At 40.1% G+C, this 20,355-nt stretch overlaps 2 protein-coding genes across 2 annotated transcripts in view; both read left to right on the forward strand.

The window, feature by feature from the left end:
- The first annotated feature begins 274 nt into the window (after nt 1-274).
- Nucleotides 275-1,846, forward strand: Rsph9 (Radial spoke head protein 9). Its single transcript, XM_011639169.3, has 4 exons — nt 275-538; nt 796-961; nt 1,133-1,421; nt 1,631-1,846. Exons 1-4 carry the CDS (start codon nt 312-314, stop codon nt 1,789-1,791), a joined length of 843 nt encoding a protein of 280 aa, XP_011637471.3. The 5' UTR covers nt 275-311; the 3' UTR covers nt 1,792-1,846.
- A 1,645-nt stretch (nt 1,847-3,491) lies between these two features.
- LOC105427514 (uncharacterized) overlaps nt 3,492-20,355 on the forward strand; it is a 90,378-nt gene continuing 73,514 nt past the window's right edge. The window contains exon 1 of the mRNA XM_089082008.1: nt 3,492-3,652. The gene's annotated coding sequence lies outside the window, so the exon portion shown is untranslated. The remainder of the gene's footprint in view (nt 3,653-20,355) is intronic.

Consider the following 20,355-nt stretch of genomic DNA (forward strand, 5'->3'; position numbering starts at 1 on the left):
AGCACGCGTTTGTGATGTCCTAGTTTCTTTCTAAAAAAGATATAGCATTTCGAATATATTGATGTTAAAACTTTTTTTCTTGTTGATTGATTCTACGTTCACTTCATGAACAGATCATAAAATAGAAATCACATATTTTGATAATTTTATGTATCGAGAATAATCTAATTCAGAGAAAACTGTCGATACGCACGATTTTTTAGAACACTATTTAAATATTTGACAACGAGTAACATTTGAAAAAAGCAATCTCTTTTCGTTTGTCTTCCAAAAATATTGCAGTTAATCACAATGTTTGTAAGCTGCGCAAAATGGATTGCTTGAAGTTACTGGAAACTCTGGATGTATTCGGCTGTGCCGGTATTTGCATAAGTACTGAAAGTTCGCAGCTGCTGCAGAATTCGCTGCTCATTTTGCAAACCGAAAATCACTTTAAAAAATGTTACTATTGGGGCAGAATTCATGGGCTACAGAATGATTACCATATCGCGTTCGGTTTCGAAAAGGATTGCATGAACGGTCAAATATATTATTACAGGTAAGAATTCTTTGGATTTTGAAAAATACTATTGAAATAAAAATAAATCTCATGAAGCAAACTTACCATTTTTTTAAATATTGTGGGAAAGAAATGTTAATTTAATTTGGATACTTAAAGTTAAAGTCACAAAGCCAATCTCGAATTTTGAAATTTAAAAGTTAATTACTTAAATAGATTTTTTTTTGTGTCGTTTTAATGTTCGTCGTGAACGCATTAAGATATATTAGAGTGAAGAAATATATTTCTTTTTACAGTACAGATGGGATGAATTGGCTCTTGCTGCCTAAAGCAACGAAATACGGACGATTCCTGAGTCCCTTGGCAATTAATAAATTCGAAGGCGATCCGTCCATTGTTATAAATGTTTATGATGCCAATCCACCGTTTCCACCGAATGAGGATCCCCAGACTTATTATGATGTAATTGCGAATAGTGATTCTTCCTGTAAATTTTCCATGAGAAAAATTGACTTAAAAATTCTAAAAACTTATAAAATTTGGGATATTAATATATTTTAACAATTATCCTTTTTACGTACTGAAGAATCTAGTTCAGTCCGCATATTAGAGGAGTATAAAATCATGTTTTAGGGCCCTCTGCCGAAGGAATTAAAAGAAGAGGATCGTCTTGCAGCCACTGTAGAATTTATCACTCAAGATGCTGCAATCATTCCGCGAGGGGCTTGGTTCAAGTGTCCGAATGGTGACGTGATTGAGAATCCAAGTTTTGGGGGTCTATGTGCATTAGACGCCTCGCAGCTAAAATCCTACTTGCATGCTCGTCTCCCGAAGGAAAAATGGAACGTGAATTTATTATCCCGACCTGATTACAATTATGCGTTGGATTTTCTGGATAGCATAGATCTGGATGTTCCTCAAGGTAATATTACAAGCGGCGACAAAACATAATCTTTCGCGTTAAAGACAGAGGGACGGGAAGGGCGCCCGCTCGTCTTAAAAAGAGATGATTTTCTTTGCGAATAGAAGAAGATTATATTATAAAGTTTAATACGGCATTATTTTAATGTTATTTCTGCTTCTACTTGATAATCCATTATATGCATAGTATGGTTTTCTTCTTATTTGCAGAATGTTGGAATCTGCAGTGTCTGCTGGGCGGTCGCCTGATTGTTCTACATAGTTTATATTGGCAGGGAATGACTTTCTTCCATAGGGTGAATTCTCCACATTATGGATTTTTATACGTCGGACATGGAAAAAAGAATCTAGATCTTCCATTCATGATCTAATACAAATACATATACGACTATAACATGAAAATGATGTTAATGTTAATAAATAATAATGCAGAATAATATATAAATTTCAAGTATGAATCAGAGGCGACAAAACAACTTTATTTAATTTATTTTAATGTGTGGTCTGCGATCAAGGAAATGTAGCGAGTTGCAGAAATGAAATGTCTGTTGAACGATCGGTTAATCGATATGCCCGTCGAAATAATTCGTAACGCCATTGTCCTTAACGTCCGCTTCCCGTCACGAAAATCCGTTGTTTGCCCGTATTTCCGTGTGACCGCCTCCGTTTTTGACGACCCACGAATTCGCGACAACGTTAAATTTCGTGCTTCCTGCGGAAAGCCTGTGTTCCTCACGCCGGTCTGGCACTCAGAATTCCGCGAAGAGAAACCCGCGTGGTTACGAAATGGATCAAATCGAAAAAAAATTAGAGAGACACTTCGAGAAACACAAAATATTCCTGTCATTTTTTTTGTTAACTTTATAAAGTCATCACTTAAAAAATTTAATTATTATCAATTTAAAAATTTAATTATTATCCATTTATAAAAAGATTTATAAGACTTTAATTATTGACTTTTCTGCAACGTTGCTTTGTTCACTTCAGCGAAGTATAATTGTTAAATGTTAATATAAATATTTATGTATTAAATAATGTATTAAATTATTAAATTTAATTATTAAAATTAAAATTTTTCTAAAGAAATGTCAAATAAAATTTTTTTTATCATTCGAACTTACTACAGAATACATTCAGGTTCTTATCGCAAATCGTAATCATTTACATTTCAGTCTGTCATAATTTTTAAAATATTCTAACATTCCGTGCTTTTTCTCGCCGCCATGATAATTTTCGCAAGCGTCAGTTGCGAAAAGACGTAGCGCGATCGCTCCGTAAGTAATTGCGAATTTTACTCGTTAACAGTGCATAATGGACGCAAATTTTTTGTAAGAGTGTCGATTATGGTGATGGGCGATCATTGGAGAAGATTATCGATTATCGCGAATTTTCATAATCATATACTTGATGGCATCGTGTCATCGTGTCAATTCAAGACTAATATAATTCCATAAGTACAAATTCCGATGACATTGATACGCGAAAATGTTCCTTATAGTTCTTCGAAAGATCCGAAGTATTTGGCATGCTTTTCGTTAGACATGACATACTGAAAATTTAGAGAGCATCATGATTATATCGAGCAGATATTATGCTTAATAAAAAAAACATTGAATATATTGTATATTATATCAGCCGTTGTTTCGTTAATTTCGTCTGCTCGCATTTCGTCGACTCGCATAAAGTTACATGGTAGTGTTTTGATTGTATGATTTGACACCCAAAACACTACCGTGTCTCCTGATCGTATATGATAATGAGACTGTATCATTGAAATACATTGTCGATTGAATGTGAGTGAACGGTTACTACACGGTGATGTTAATTCAGTTTAGTAATAACCGTAGGTAGTGATTTTTTTGGAGTTTGGAGCATTTAATTGGAATACATTTTTGGATTTAAAAGAGTACACCAATTGAACATACAAGATCTCACTTATTTGTTACTAAGCCGTGTAAGCGTAGTGTTTCGGGCGTGTCGTGTTTCGAGCTTTCGCGCGCCTTTGGGAGTCTGCGTCGTCCGCCGCAACGGCGTGGGATGGCGCCACCAGGCCCGGCGCGAGCGCGGCGCATCTAACCTGCCGGGAGAGACGCACAAGCGCAGTCGAGCGGTCAAGTCGAACGCAGTGATTCGGCGTCTCGGCGAGTGAAGTGTCTGTTGGTTGAGGAGTGATCCTGGACGTTGCGGCCTGTGCCTTCTTGCGGATCTGACGAGGACATAACGTCGCATACGGTGAGTGCTAGCAAATAATCGCATCGCGAACACGTCGTTCTCGCGAACGCGCCCGTCGCCGCGCCGGGATTTCCGTTACTTCGGCTGCAAAAACCTAGCAAAATCGGAGTCGCGAGCGCGTCCGACCGGCCGGGGGGGAACCGGCTTCGCGAAAGCAGGGGCTGATCTTGCGTCCGATCACGTGGAAGTCCCTGGAGAAGTACACGATCGGAGTTTCGCTGAATCCCGCTGAGAATATCCGGGTCTATCCGAAATACTTTCGGGAAAAGTCTTCGTTAGAAATTTTTTTCCCTCCCTCTCGCGGCGATGACAGGCGATTTTGGACTTCAGCGAGAATTATGCTATTCTAGGGAGAATTATGCATTGTTTTAAAATTGTAGAGTTTTCTAGTAGAAGTGAAAATACTATTTCTGTGAAAATACTATTTCTTGATACTTTCTGCGAAACAGAAATCATAGTGATATATATAATATATATATATATATATATATATATGAGACTATACTAAAATGGAGACATGAACTCGTTTTAGGCAAATTAGTGGGAAATGAAATAAAATTATGAGATAATTTATGGTATATTCGCTAGGGTTATTGAAGATTTTTCATCAATTAGACCAATAGTTTAGGAGAAATACCGACTTTATCGCGCATGTAAATGTTATAAGATATTTAATGTCGTCTCTTGTTTATGGACATTCCTCTTTTTGTGTTTACACGATGGCATTTATGCGACGTGTCGTCGCGCTCGATTCAAGGTTAGCAGGGTCAAAGAGAATTACGGACCTGTCGTTGCCTAGCAAGAAGCACATTTCTTGTTCTCTTCCCCCTTTGAGAACGGGTGTAGAGGGCAGTTAATACTCTCCCGAGTCCATTTGCCATTTTGTTGGTTCGATGATATCCCATTGACGCAATAAAAATTTTATGTTGCTCAAATGTCTGCCATGTGCTGTTATCTTTTGCATTAATAATATTTTTCTAAAATCTTGTATCAGGTAATCAAATAATAAAATATGTAATATGCTCAGTTTCAGCGCGAATTAATGAAAAATTATACGATTAATATGAAAATCGTTGTGATATTCGTGATCATTTTATCACTGGAAATATGTTAGAAAGACAAGTTTAAAAATTTCAGATAGACGTCTTGGTTTAATGATATTGGACGAAGTTGATAAGATTTTATTTGAACGAAATGTGATATTTCGTAAGGTCGAAGCATTCAGAGACAAAATACATGAAGTCTGATGACTTGTAAAATTCATTTTTTTAATTTGAATATTTTACATTTAAATAGTGAAACTTATTAAAAAAAATTACTTTTGAACAAAAATATGTTAATTTACATATGAATATACTTTTATTTCAAGTACTAATTATATATACATGTATTTTTATTAGAAATATAAAAATTATAATTATATATTTAATCTTATTTATTATTATAGTTTATTTAGTATTATAGTATTATTTATTATTATTATTATTTTATTTATACAATTGAATTATATCTTAAATCGATAGAAACAATTAAAAATTTTTTTTCATTTCTTTTTATTTTCCTATCGTATTTATCGTGCGAGTCGCGATGGGCTTCTGTGCAATTATTTTTTCCTCCTTCCCGCGAACGGGAACGTTAATTTCGCGGATTGAGATAGTATTTCGTATCTATTTTTCGTGGATCATAAGAGCGGCAGTCGTTGTGCGGTTTTCAATTCGTTCCTCCTGTGGTTTCACGATTCGTCCATCATCCGCGGTGCATTTCTCTCATACGTGTACACAAGTTGGATTTATTTTCGCACGTCGAAGAAATCAATGGCTAGCCTCTCTCTTTCTCCTCTCCTTCCTCTCCTCCGCGCGGTAGGAAAACCCTCCGGCTATGTTTTATCTGATTCATATGCGAGGGCCGTACGCGTGCGATCGCGTAGCCGATTCCGAGCACGGACCGCGAGTTCCGGTTCCTATTCAAGTAGCATCCTCCGCATCCCAGCGACTACACCACTCGACGTTCTCTTCTTCCTCTTGTATCGCGTATCGCCATGCGTGAATTTCGTTTCGCGCATCCCGCCTCGGTATCCGGCTCAAACATGACCGTGTTTCTCATCTCCCCAGAATCATCTCCAGAAATGCTCCGGTCGGCCCTTCGGCTCACTTGTAATTCGAAGGAGTTACAGATTTTTACGGGAACAACTTGGCGAGTTTTCATTATTTCGCCGTGCCGCTATTATTGTCTTCTCTCGTTTTTCCGATCTATTTATGCGCCACCGTAAATTAATTTCTTTTGTTTCCCTTCGCGCCGACAAAGAGATGGCGCGGATAGCTCGGCACGACGTCAACGAGCATTTAACTGCGGTGAAATTAACGCCAGCGAGGTATTACACAATGCCGCTAATAAATGAATCATCGAATTATTATAATATAAGTTATAAGTTGAATTGAATCGTGAGGATTCTGCAAATACGACGAAAGAGAGAAAGAGAAAGGCGGAAAAGAGAAACGGAGAAACGATATGATCGATACGTGTTCGGAACAGCTCCGGGGGACCTGTTCGCTTCTTCATCATCAATTACGTCGGCTAGCTATTCACAGATAAAAAAATAAATTGCCACCATTGCCTTCGGTCTGTCTACGAGTGCATTCGCGAATCATTCTCGGATTCGAGATATCGAAAGCCGCGGTTATCGACCCCGCCCCGTCGACACGCTTCTGTCATTTTCTTTTTAACGCCGGCGAGGTGAAATCCTCTAACGGGATTTGGAGTAAACCATAAAAACGGCGCGAAGGCATTGCGGCATTGAATTTCTTTGTTCCAGCCGCACGCGGAAACCTTCATTTTGCCGCGGTCGGGAAAGGCAAGATATGTACGCGCGCGCGTGTGTGTATGTGTGTGTACATAAAAAAAAAAAAGAAAAAAATACACGAAAAATGTTTCGATAGTTTTCCTGTTTCGCGGCAGATATTTAGAGCGGGAAGAGGGATTTGGATCAGTCGGTTATATTTTCGTTTGATACACATTAAATGTGAGTCAGTTGAAGCTTCCCATTTAATTTGTTCTCGGAAATAAATTTTTATTTTAATATAGTTTGATGAAGAGTCTTTATTTCGTAGGAAAGCAAATGTGTATACGAATCTCTACAATATTTTTGAAAAATAACAACAAATAACGTGCTAAATTAATGACACTTGAAAATACGAATATATAAAAATATCGAATCGCAGCGATTAAAATTAATAGATTTTAATTACGATGGACTGCTTTGGTATATGCAACGGTCGGAGAAAGAAGGGAATGTATTTTTCGACGATCAATATCGATTTACACGCACGTCGAGACGTTCCTAGCCACAAGGGGCAGGATAAAGTAAGGTGAGACATGAATGTTTCAACGTCGCCGTCAGTAACAACAAATTATAACGCGATATCTCAGATACGTATGTGTCAATGGAGGGACCGGAATGCGTCTCTGTGTGCGCGTCGTTTCGTTTTATTCGACAGCAGTAACACGAGAAGATATTGTCCACTTGACGACGGAGAACCACCGCGTGATCGAGGCGCACTCTTTGTACACGTGATATTTCATTCCAGTCCGTTTTCTTGTTATATACCGAATAACCGGCATTCCACTTCCCTATAAATATACCAAGCTTAACCCTCAAATTGTGTAATCGCGTCCGTCGGACTCCACGAGAACCACGTTTCCTCCGAAACCTGAAAAAGATACATTTTAGAGTACATTCGCAAAACGTAAGATTACTTCGTGAAAATCGCCTCTAATTTTACGACATATTATTATGATCTATATTTAAAATTTATTTTCGAATGAAAATATTTCAGAGTATTCTTTCGCGATTTACATAATGGTTCCTAGAGCAGAGAGATAGCAAACAACATTCCATTCTACTGGACCACTTAATGCTCGTGTATCAAGTCAGTATCTTAATAATTATCAGTAATAGATGAAGCCTATCCTATCGTAACATACATTTTACGTGCTTCATCTCGGTCAATCGATCTGAAACGTTACTCACTACCTTCACACACGCGGCGTTCCTTTTTTTTGTCCATGAAATTCCGAGCTCTCGGATCTACGAGAATCCGAGGATGCGTTTCGTAACGTTCGCCAGGTAGAGGCAAGCGAGACGAACCGAGAAGGGAAAGAGGAAGAAGATGAGGAAGAAATAAAGCAAAAGACACTGCTGTGGCGGAGGCAGTTGATCGGTCGGGGGTGCAGGGGGGAAGCGCGGGAGGCGGGTGAGGCCAGGAGGGCCCCCGTGTTTCTCGAATGGGCGAGAGCCCAGGGCCCGAGGAAAGGCGAGCTCGCCGGGACTCCTTGTCCCCGACATTTAATTTCAGGCAGTCCCGAGGAGCTCTCTCGCAACATCTACGCCGCGTTTAACGTCGGGACACGGGGGCCTTGGGAAGAGATGTTCGCGATCAGGATAGGCTCGGAACCAGTTCTCGCGCCTTAAACCGCGCCGGCGCGGTTCTCACGCATTACGGCCTCGTCGCGTGATTTCACCCGGCCTAATTGGCCCGCCGGGCCCGAATGAGAATCCCTGCGCGATACCGTCCGTGCAGCAGGATACCGCGCGGCCGTATACATTAAGAAGGAAAGCCGGCCCGGTTAGGCTTAACGTGCATTGGCATGCCCGCCATTTTCGATTATCTCGGCGGCGACGTGGCCAGCGATACTGATAACTTTCGGTCGAAGTGACGAATCGAATTGGCGGACTCTTGAAAGAATTAATATAAAAATCAGCACGGGAGCTTACGCGAGGGATAGATTTAACGCGCGACGATTATTTTGTATTATTTCACATATCGGTGTGATTAAGGTTGCTATAGAAACTTGACTCAAGGATAATGGTAAAAGCGATCCGCGTAGCTTCTTAGATCGCACCGATCGAGTGCGAACTCGACGACGCGTCGCGTTATCATAAATAAGTTAAATTGCGATCTTTTACGTGCACGCGTACGTGCGCCCATGCACGTGGCGGGAAGACGCCATGCGCGGCAAACGCCGCATGATTAAAAACTCACGTGGCTGCGAAGATGTTCATACGCGATGCATAGCAATGAAGCGCTCTTCCGTAAAAACGTCTCTCTCTCGGCAAAAAGGAAGGTAAATGGTTTCCTGCGATCACGCGCTTTTTTCCTGCTCTACCGGTCTCTTCGTCCTTTTCCCGTTCGTAGCCTCGTTCTCGATCTCGTGTCTATTGCAACCGACAATCGCTTCTGCCGGTTTAGAAGAAGCAAAAATGGAAGAAGGGACGGAATTACCAAGTTCTTCTTTTTTTCTTTTTTATTTTATGTCTGCATATGATAGTTACTTATGAATAGAATGACGAGATATTCTTGTGTTCAAGAGACATCTCCTTTTCTTGAAATGTTCCCATGGATTTTGAAAATTCGTACCTATTCTTGTATGTACATGATTTAGCAATTAGACGCGCTTCGTTTAACTGCATCTAATTTGATAATTATTATTTATTATTTTAGAAAATCAAAAATAAAACGGTATCACATAAAATGATTTTAATAATTATTATAAAATAAAAGAAATAGCTACGTTCGTTTGTAAGAGTTATAACTGTTTCTATTTTTTCACTGTCGCTTTAAACGCACATAAAACATTATATAGGGTTGCTCTACTTTTGGATCAACCCTGTAATACTGCAATATCGTAAGTCATCGCTGACAGGAAATGTCGGATATACGCGGTGGTGCGCCGAGTTGACTCAATAGAAAAGAGGGTTGTAGACATATCGTTCATGTACTGTTATATAGCTCTCGTCTTGAAATATTATATCGTATATCGACTGTATTGTGCCGGAACAGATCGTATTAATTATTTCGTAAGATTGGTTCCTTTCATAGGCCACTGAACGCGCGATAGCAAATTCTTCAGGAATAAATCACAAGTGTGGCATGTAAGTGCCACGGAAAGGCACGAACCGCACTGTGATTATGCAACTTTTGTATCGCGTCACACCGTTTCTATCTACCGCACGATAACGCATTTCTCCAACGGATTGGAGATTTTTAGTCTTGTTGTTTAAAGCCGACGTGACAAGCGGTGTTATTCTAAGTGGGAAAATTCTAACGAAGATTTTTTATGTGTATATAATTTTGCGATAAGACCAACCGGCAATCTCTATAGTATAGATACGTCGTGTTTGCCACCCGACGTCTATATAAACGTAAAGAACATAAATTATTTAAAGTATACATTTCTATGTCTTATCAAACGTTTTCCATAAACTTTGACGAGATGTTGTCCCTGTGAGATTTCGTTACGACGAGGAAAGTTTGTTTTCTCATCGCCGAGAGAATTTCGAACCCCATGAACAAAGCCGTTCTTTCGATAGCTCACATACGGGCGCGTGTCGCGACCTTCCTCCACCGCAGGGAGATTTTCGGCTTCTCGATCCGCGAAGCGGATTGAACGGCGCGTCGCGAGTGTCGGTCGCGAGCGCGCCTTTATTCCCGAGAAGCGGTGCGACCAGGGACGAACGAACGAACGAACGAACGAACGGACTGATGAAGGGCCCAAGCGGAAGGGGGGACGTATGAGGGTTATGGGGGCACGTTCACACAAAACGGCCACTACAGACATCGGCAGCTGTTCACCATCCGTGCCCTACTCTCCACGCTCGCTCCCTCTTCTTCTCCCCCGCATTCTTAGCTCGACTTAACCTCGCCCTTCCTCTCCCACTCGCGCGTTCGCTATTTCCCCCTCCCCCCCCTCTGCCTTTTCCCGCTGCCTCTAGACCGCGTACAAAAGTTCATAGCTTCTGTGTCCGTCCGCTCCCTTTCTCGTTTCTCCTCTCGATCCTCGATCGATCATAACGGAGATTTCATATAAACGGCCATCTCTTCACGTATACAGTGTATCTTTTGAAAATTTTCATCGAATAAAGAGATGTAAATTTGTTGTTTATTTGCTATACTTCTTGCTACATATATATTTTTACAAATGTAAACTCCATTGTTCTTTAACAAAAATATTTGAGTCTTGAATATCTATTTAAATATTAAAGAAATATTGTTAAAGAAGACATTTAAATATCAATGTTTATCATCAAAGAATTATTGATTAAAATGCTTTTCGCTAACTTGTTTAAGTTTTACACCAATGACGAAACGTTTCTTTAATTAAAATAGTTTACTTAAAAAATTTGGATTTGCGATTTTGATAATCGGAGATTGAAGAAATATTAGACGATGACAATCAGCGCATATTGATCAGAGAATTGAATCATAACTCAAAGTGCAGGAAGTACAAGCTCGCTTGCGCAAAATCAGATAGCATTACGCAATCCTCGGGCACACGTGATCAAAATATTGTAGTTGCCCGCGTTCGTTGAGACACACATAAATCTCTTGCTGGTGGTTTTTCAGCCTCGAGGTAGATGTACAACGGGAGATTCTTTCTTTGTGCACATTGTGAGAATTCTCGTATGATTGACGGGCGGTCCGTGTGTGGTTGAAACCTTACCTTTTCGACGTCCATCGTTTCTGCATGCCACCAAACATTTTTTTTTTTTTTTAAAGATGTCTTTAACCTTTTGTGTCATTTGCAAAATTGTATGAAAGCTGCACCGCCAATTTCCCAGGAATTCCGCGAGATGATTTATGCACACATATACAAGCGACGTACATGCTGGGTGGGCCCCTCAATATCGAAAAATATGTCACGTACGCATTTGACGATTTTCGAATTCTTGAAACGTATTATCTTAACGTGAATGAAAAAAATTTAATCTTTCACTCCCATTGATTCTAACAGCGATAAATTTCCTTCGTCGTAGAGACACGAACTATGTTTAGCTAGCTTCATGGTTGTATTATTGTTGTTGTTGAAAGCATTTGGTCGACGAGGATGTTGAATAACGCGCGATATATTGCATCTCCGAAATGTTCCTCTCTCTCTCTCCTGGCGGGCCTTCGCATTCTTTCGCGTCGAGACGCATGTAGAATCGCCTCCGGTATCTCATGCATTGTGGGACAGAGAAGTGGCGCCCACGAGAGAGCCGGCCCTCTATTCAGTCTCTATTCTCGTTTCGTGAACCGTAACACGCGAAATATTCCGGCAGACACGTTATGCGAAATTCGTGCGCTCCGCGATTATGCAGACCGACGAATGAACAACGTCAGCGTTGACTTTCCTCCACCTTTCCTGTTACTCATTGGAATTTTTGAAGTCACTTTCGTAACATTCCATCGTGACTAATTAAACATTTTGAATGTTTTGAATGTTGTAGAGCTGACTGAATATCTATAAAAATTTTATTCTCACTTCTTTTTTTTTTTTTTTTTTTTTGTTCTCTTTCAATATTTTTCGTCAATATTAATCGTCGATTTTGTTGTTTATGCATCTCGTCATTTTTCATTATTTATATCACGTATTTATTTAGAAACTTTTATCTGAAGCGAACGCAAGGTCTACATAATAGATTAAGCCATGTCATAGTTGACAATCCATGATTCGATGGAAAATCCGCGATGATGTGATTACGAGGGTCCGTTTTATCCCTCGTTTTGTCCCTCTTATCCTCAGGGACGAGGGAAATCAAAAAAAGGAAAAGCAAGTTTGATACGAAGCAAGTTCTCAGACTGAAAATATGTCGCTGTATTTTATTTCTTTCGAGACTCTCGGTCCGTTGATTGATCGATAGCTGATTAAAAAGGTTAACATATTCTAGTATGATGAATACGCAAGTATGTACAGTCAGGAATATCGTCGATATGTTACCTGAAGAGGGACAGTTATAATCTCAAGTTGTGCGTCCACTTGTATTTTTTTTTTTTTATTCTTCCAATGCCACTCTTGAGATAGCGAAACTTTTTGACGAACAAAAAGTTGAGAAATGATTCTCCACGTCTGGAATATCCGCAGGAATTTTAGATGATTTAATTTTATTGAATTCCTGTTTGCATTACGTTGTAATTATATATTTTTGTTCGTAGTCGCTCTTCGTAAATAAAACGTTAACTCGGGCAATGCGCTGATGTTATCAAAGCGTTTATACTCTCGAAAGATATTTATGAGGCATTACAACTTGTTCTCGCGTACGAAAGATCGTACGATATTGCACGCATGGGGAACGCACGAATACACGCAGAGTTCGCTCGCGCCAGCGCCTTGATTCGGTTGATTTCCCTAATTGGACCTTTCAGTTAAATTTTCACATGATAGACGGCGGTTTCTCTGAAATCCGCCGCACCGGCCGCGGGTCGCCATTGAGCAAGCTTTCGTTGAAATCAACTGTACAACGATTTCCACGGATCTCCTGAGCGGTCTCTCCTTTGCTTCTAATTAATTGCGGTTAATTACATTAATTAGTGCTACTAACGCGATAGCACCATTTCCTACGTCGCATATCCCTCTGTCGCGCTGTCACTCGTCTTTCGTGTTTCGCATTACATGAATTTCTCCGCCACTTTGCAGCTTGTACGTTCTCAAATATTTAATGAATCTTTAATATAAATTTTTCAAACGATAATTAAAATTAAAAATATTTTCACATGAGATACAATTTTATACGATTCTTTGTTTTTTTTTTATTTACATTTTTTTCAAATCATAAATCATCATTATTTATACTTAACGATATTCTTTGTCGAACTGTTTGGCAGTTGAGTCAGGCAGTTGAGTCAGCTTTAAATTCAGGAAAATTGGCTACTTTGTGAATAGAACGTTACGAGATTTGTAGAGTCTCGATTTTCCTACCATGGAAATCAAAACGAATTGCTTCGGTAGAAGAGGGGTGGACCGTGCAGAATCTGCGGCATCGAGTTTCGCAGGGAGAGACGACAGAGATCTTCCCGAGGGGGGTTTCCTAGGACCCCTATTTGTTTTCCCGAATGTGTCCAAGGGCGACACGTGTTTTTGCGCCGTTCCATTCCTACGGCTGTGATATTAGGGTGAATTCCGAGTGACACGTCGAACTCGAAGCCTAAGGTCCAACGGGCAGAGAAACGGAGCGAATCGTTCGAACGAGATGCGTGAATGTCAATGTCCCTCCGATAATTGAAGGGTCCCGGATAATGGCGGAACTGTCTTGCGTAAATATCAGCTCCCTTACTTATTTCTCTTTCACGTGATAGTTATATCACGGACTAACATCTAGCCTCAGACGCGTTATAAATCATTTTCTACGGCCGATTAGTTTCTCCAGTAAGGAAGCTGCCATTTTCTTCGATCGACGCTCATCATCGATCTACACGGTTCATTGAATTACTTAGTGTTGAAATCTTGTTTTATAAACGAGTGTTTCTATCTCGTGTCCTCACGGCCAGTTTATCGCTTGCCGCGCGATCTTACGTCCAGCGTCCTTTTGTGGTCTTTGTGTAGATCCTGTAAATATTTAGAAAAGGATATACCGTTGTATTGTACGTATGTACAGACGCGTTTTGTACCTTTTGCTACTTTCTTTACACGGGACCGAGAAAGAACGTGAGCAATAAAGATTTGAGTTTTTTTTTTTTTTTTTATTACGTCACTGTCGAAAGTTTTTCCAGGAATATTTGAAGCAAAACTTTATACTCAGATCTGTCTGAATTATCTCGAAAGCTACTGAGGTTCCGACTCTTTAAACAAGGAAATAATTATACAGCCATAACTGACATATCATACGGTCGCTGTGCCTCCATCGGTGCAGCGGTGAATCGTCTTGACTCATTCTGACTCCCACGCTAATTCACGCTGATGCTATTTTCACGCTGTATCGTGTAGGACGTCGTCGCTTTTTCCGACATTCTCGCGAATGAATAAGTGACCGGAGCATTGAACGCGAGTAGAATGACCGGGATTACAGACGGGCGGCGGCTTTGTACTCGATGTACATCCTCCGTTTGCACTTTGTAATTCTTGCGGCGTGCAGTCGCGCCTCGCCGCGGCAAGTGGCCGCTGCTTTATTCGGACGGTTCTACCGGCGAACCGGCTGGGATGCAAATTATCATTTTGCCGATAACATCTTAACGAACCAAACATTACCGGATTCGCGATACCTCGTGGCTGATGGTTGCGTTGCAGTTGCAACGTCGAAGAATCGCGTGAATTAGGGCAGGCTCTGCCTTCGTACACGATCGATCGTCGCGACTCCCGGCAGGCGCGTGACGGCGGCGGCGGCTGTTATCTTACACCGTACAATTTCGCGAAAATTCCTGGGTAGGCCGCGATTGTGGTATGTGCGAGAAACATAAAGTACAATGGAGGTGTGATAATGCGACGAACAAGTCGCGCAATGCGGTACTGAGATTAGAATGCAGCTCCCGCTGCGGTAGAGGCTACGCTTATGCGTGTGTGTCCCTCTTAGGGCGATCCAGGCGACCCTAAAATAGTTTTCGTGCACGGAGGGCGTGTTCAAGGTGAAGGTTAAAGCCGCGTACGACGCCGGGGCGACGCGATGACGGATTAAATGGCCGGCAGCACACATGGCGGGGGCGCGCGCGCTCGTCTGAGGGCGATTTAATCGCAATCGCAGACGGATCCTGTCGTCCGCGCGGAAGCCCTAACGCGACAGTTGAAAATATATTGGGTGTTTAGTGATAAAGGCCTGATTAATGGATTTCTCAAACGAATTATGATCAATTAACGAAAATCGAAGTACTAAATGTTTCTGCATTCGTTAAAAGTCTATTTAGATTTTTTTTCAACAAGCTGAGACAAATATTTTTTATAAGAATTTTTTAAGAAAAATTTCACTTGCGATCTTTCAAAAAAAAAAAAGGGATTGTTCAAAATGAAAAGAGATTTATTTATGAAGATTTATTTTATTTTTCAAAACATTTTCAGATTTAATCACATTACATCAAAGTACATTTATATTGATTATCGATATTATATGTTGCATTGTCGTGTTTGTGAAGAAGCCTTTTCGCAATTTCGACCGAAACGTTTTATTCGAAGGGCCAAATAAAATTCGCGATTGCGATGTACGTACGTACGACGAACAAGTAAAGAAAATCGATGCTCCGACTTCTGCGGGCGAATTTCCATTTTCACGGCAGCTACACGTTCGAGCGGGCTCAAAAGCAAGATGGAAACTAAATGAGACTGAGTTGATATATTCAGGTTCCGGTTTCGCTATGCTCGGTTGAATATGGGGTTCAGGGAGGACACGCCTAATGTGCACCGGCGTATCCCCGTTGCTCCGGCAAGCGCACGTGAAAGTGCATCGGTTAAAACATGGGGCGCAGCCTAACGATCTTTTTTTTTAATTTCTTAATTGCTCGTTATGCAGTGTGCGCGTGCGTTTACGGAGATGCATTAGTAAACGAGATATTATAGTTTTCAAATGGACTACGCTCATCCGATAAATTTTGCACTCGTTGAAATTTTTATTTCCAACATTTTTTTGAAATATGTGCAGATGTCACAAAATGCGCATCGTATTGATTATTTTCATCTTGGTTTTCAGTCAAATTATATAACTATTAAATAAGTTTCAAAAGGCCTTAAAAATAATATATTCAATGAAGCTGCTATCAATAACTTCGAACGTTCACATCATAAGATGGTATGAAATATTATGTTATATCATAAAATTTATCGCACGTAAATCATTTGTCTAAAATTTGAATTCGTCTTCCAAATTTTAATTAAAAAAGGCAATTCTTCATATGATGGTATCCTTGACCTTTTTTATTTCTTCAAATGTTTTTTCCTACTTTTAAAAAAAGGAAACAAATATAGTCGACAGTAATGGAATATTTTGGTAGGTATGATGCAACAATGCTGCAAATATTCATCATAACGTGTGTAACGAGTGACGCGCATCACAAACAAGACACGCGCAATCCGAGATGTGATATTAAAAATTCTCGTCGCTCGTAAATTAATCGCGATCATTCCCGTGCGCGTTTGTTTTGGGTCTACCTATCGTTACCCAATATCCTTCGTTATGCGTAATCCCCGGTCGCTCATTATCGCTGTTTGCAGTGTTCCGCGCAGAATAGAAATTTTTATCGCGAGCCGTGCCAAGACGCGCGCCGCACTTTATCTGTCAGTGCAGATAAATACGCGTTCGAGTTTGCCTACCGTCTAAATAAAGTTTAGCGATAGCTCGTCCGTCTACGGCTTAAGTTTCACTGACAGATCGAGATTAATTCTTCAGCGTCCAATGTCGCATTTACAAGCTTCAAGATTTTTCAACTGAGCATTCCAAACTTAATCATTTTTTTACCTATGAAATCTTGACTTTAATTTTAGAGTCGATTTTTTTTCAATAAGGAAAGGCAAAAAAATATTGAAATCGGAATATTTTCTTTGTAGGCATTTTTTTTTTTAATTGTTGATGACAGCGATTCGTTAACCCAATTTTTTTGATGACTAAAAGTTGCTTGATCTTTCACGGAAGAAGCGACGATCCGGCACGTTGCTTCGAGGTTACGGGTGATGTTGAACGTCGTTCATCGTCGTCGGGAATAAGAGACGTCATGTTTTTCCCGAGCGAGTAATTCCTTCACGGAGATACGGAGTAATGGACTGCTTCTTTGGCCTCCGTGACCTACGTCGTTAAGATATGTCCGTTAAGAGGTGGCGGAGCTGCCGGGGAAGAGGCTAGTCTCGTGAACAAGAAGAACATCGCGGAATCCGCGCTCTTCAAACGGTTTCGAGCACGTTCTGAAGTTAATGTGAGAGGGCAACATCTATTATATTGTATATAACGCTTTTACTTCTTCTCAACGTCAAATGGAAAAATGTAGAAGTAAAACTCACATCTCGACTCAAAACGAATTTAAAACCTCGCGAATGTGAAAAAGGGTCCTTTTTTTTATTTCCAATCTATGAAAAATAATTTTCGATAGATCTGGAATTTCAAATATGTTTTTTGAAAAGTAAAATTTACATCGTTTGCATTCGTACTTTGAAGCTTGTGAATTTGACTGGGATCCACTGAACCTCGGCGTCGTATAGTCCATTGATCTGGCAACATCGGAGAGACTCGAGAGGATTATCACAGCGACGGCTTCCATGGTGTGCGTTATACGAATGAGTCACAGCCCCGAGCTGGTAATCTCTTCGTCTCTCCGTAACACACGTGAATAGAGCGCGGCCAGTTGAGAGAGCCAGGCTAGAGCGGGAATCGAAGCGCGAGAGAGAGAGAGAGAGAGAGAGAGAGAGAGAGAGAGAGAGAGAGAGAGAGAGAGAGAGAGAGAGAGAGAGAGAAAGGCATATCGTTCTCTATGGCGCGTACTCTGGCGCTCGACTACAATGTAAGAGCGAGCAAGAGGTCGGACATAGAGAAACAAGGCACGCCGAGGGAAGAGAGAAAGAGATAGATGACGTGCTCTCGGCAAGAAACGGTAAACCGTTCGCTGCACTATGAATCTCGTGAACGCTGTCGTAGCTTGAATCAACGTGCTCGAGGTCTGGTGGCTTCGCTGTTTCTCTAATCACAGTGTCAGCCAACTAAATCGTACCGATCCTTGACCTCGCCCGCGAATCGAATTGATTTCTGCAAGAGCTGCCATAGAAATTACGGCCTCCAACTCTCGCTCCTCGCGTTTCCTTTCTGAAATATCCTTGTGATGTTGAAAATTTTATAGGCAATTATTATCGGTAATATTTAGCTTTGGTGCGCTCATCATGTTTGATATTTTTGTCTTTGTTATTAAAAGAATGAATTTTGATTGCAATTTTGTAAGTATATATGCATTCGTGTATACTCTTTGCACGAATTATGAATTCCATATTACATTTACTATATTCGTGTATTACTGGGTGCATTTTTCATTAATTGTGTGTCGATAGAGAACATTGCAAAATCAAGCGATGTAAAGCAATTAACGTGTAACGAATAAAATCGAATTCAACCCATGTACTTGCCACATAAAATTTCAAAAGTATGAGCTGATGAAAATTAAATGTACATATTTATAGGCTTGACCTAATTAGTGCACGCACGTTTACCTGCATAACCTTGTCGGATTTTTTTCTGACGGATTGCACTTTACAGAATTAAACACAGTGAAACGTGATACGCGCTAGTAAATTCTATGTACGAGGGAGCAAATGTACGAGGCGGAACTGAAAGAGAATTTTCTATGATAGAGTTTACTTGGCACGTCCTTTAAGAAACTGGATTAAAGCACAAATATAATGCATTTCCTCATAGCTGTTAGTTAACCGTTAATGGACTAGAGATTATGTTCAAAAGCTTGCCGAACTTAATATTTTTTTAAAAGTATTAAATTTGAAAACGTATTTTATTTTTCCTTTTTCCATTTTATATTTAATTATACAGAAAAAAGGATTTTTCAATATTGAGTACGATTTAAATTTTAGTTCGTGCGAAATAAAATTTATAAAATTTATATTTTACAGGTACATTATTTTAAAAGAGTAACTAATACATTCAATACAATTCAATACCATTTAATAATTACAATTATTTTTTGTAATTATTATTTTTAAGTTTTATAATAGTTATAAAATATGTGGTCACATTTCACATCGATTTTGTATTAATTCTTAATTTTACTTGAATTATCATTTTATTTAATAATTTCAATTATTCCATTTGCCTTGCTTTTTATAGGATGTCATTTTGCATAATTAATCAATTAGATCATTAGATCTTTGGGAATTATGTGAGTTAAAATTCGAGATATATTACTAGAAGGGCAAAGAGAAAGAATCAGGAGAGCGATGAACCATGAACAATTTATATATCTAGTGTAATTACATATCGATTTAACGATGTGCGATATTGGAATCTGCATATACATGTTCATGTGTATTTCTAGTCGCGTACGTTTTGTGCGATAACACGATTGTTATTATTAAATATTAATAATAACAAATATTAATAAAGGCACGATGCAGCATTTTTTTATTGCATATAATTATCTCGATGGAATTCATATACGTGCCACTCGTGGGAATATTGCTTGAAAATTGCCGTTCGTTCAATGGCTCGCGTTGTTTGGATGGCGTGGATAAGAAAAATTGGAAACTCACGCCCGATTCAGATGAAAGAAAAGTTGACGCTCAGTTAGCGTTGTGTAATTTATGGTTGCCGGCAATTAATTAATTCTTCCGCGTGATCCGCGTGAAGGAGAAAAAAAACTTCCGGGGAGTGAGTAGTTTGTAGACGCGAGATACGTTGCGCGAAGTTGCGGCGACGGAAGAACAGTGCCGCGTTTCTCGCGCGATAGATTGAGAGGGTATGCCTCGGGCTATCCATCAGTCAGTACGGTTTTATTAATGATATCGCGCGTTATGACGGCTTAGCATCGGGACCGAGAGCTAAAGTAATCCACGCGTGCTTGCCTGCATGTCTATTTTTTTTTTTATCTTGAAACAGGTTTTATTGTATCGCGTTCGCGGTGGTTTACCATGCCGATGATTTACCAAGCGTGACAGATATAGTTCGGGCAGTCAGTTTAGCCGATATTCTCCATTATCGCGATATTAGCGGATCTCGTGTGTGCTAACGGTGTTCGTTAAAAGAAGCCGGATGAAGCGAGAACGAAAGGGGTGCACGGCGGTCCTGGTAATTAAGGCGTTTCGACAAATGTACACCGCGAGAACCGGTTGTCCCGCGACGACGCCCGGCTCGTGTATACCTGTTTTCATAGTAAACCCGCTCGCAGGTTTCCGATTGTCTCTCAGACGATCCTTTTGAGCCCCGCAAATATGCGTAATTCTACATACCATAGGCTAGGATAGAAAGAGAGAGATAAACTCGCTTT

The sequence above is a fragment of the Pogonomyrmex barbatus genome, unplaced genomic scaffold (assembly GCF_055798465.1).
Source record: "Pogonomyrmex barbatus isolate J1 unplaced genomic scaffold, ASM5579846v1 scaffold5, whole genome shotgun sequence".
NCBI lineage: Eukaryota > Metazoa > Arthropoda > Insecta > Hymenoptera > Formicidae > Pogonomyrmex > Pogonomyrmex barbatus.

Coding starts and splice junctions, on each gene's coding strand:
- Rsph9 (XM_011639169.3), top strand. CDS start 312: ATGGATTGCTTGAAGTTACTGGAAACTCTGGATGTATTCGGCTGTGCC. Junction 962..1,132: donor ATCCCCAGACTTATTATGAT/GTAATTGCGAAT, acceptor ATCATGTTTTAG/GGCCCTCTGCCGAAGGAATT. Junction 1,422..1,630: donor AGATCTGGATGTTCCTCAAG/GTAATATTACAA, acceptor TCTTATTTGCAG/AATGTTGGAATCTGCAGTGT.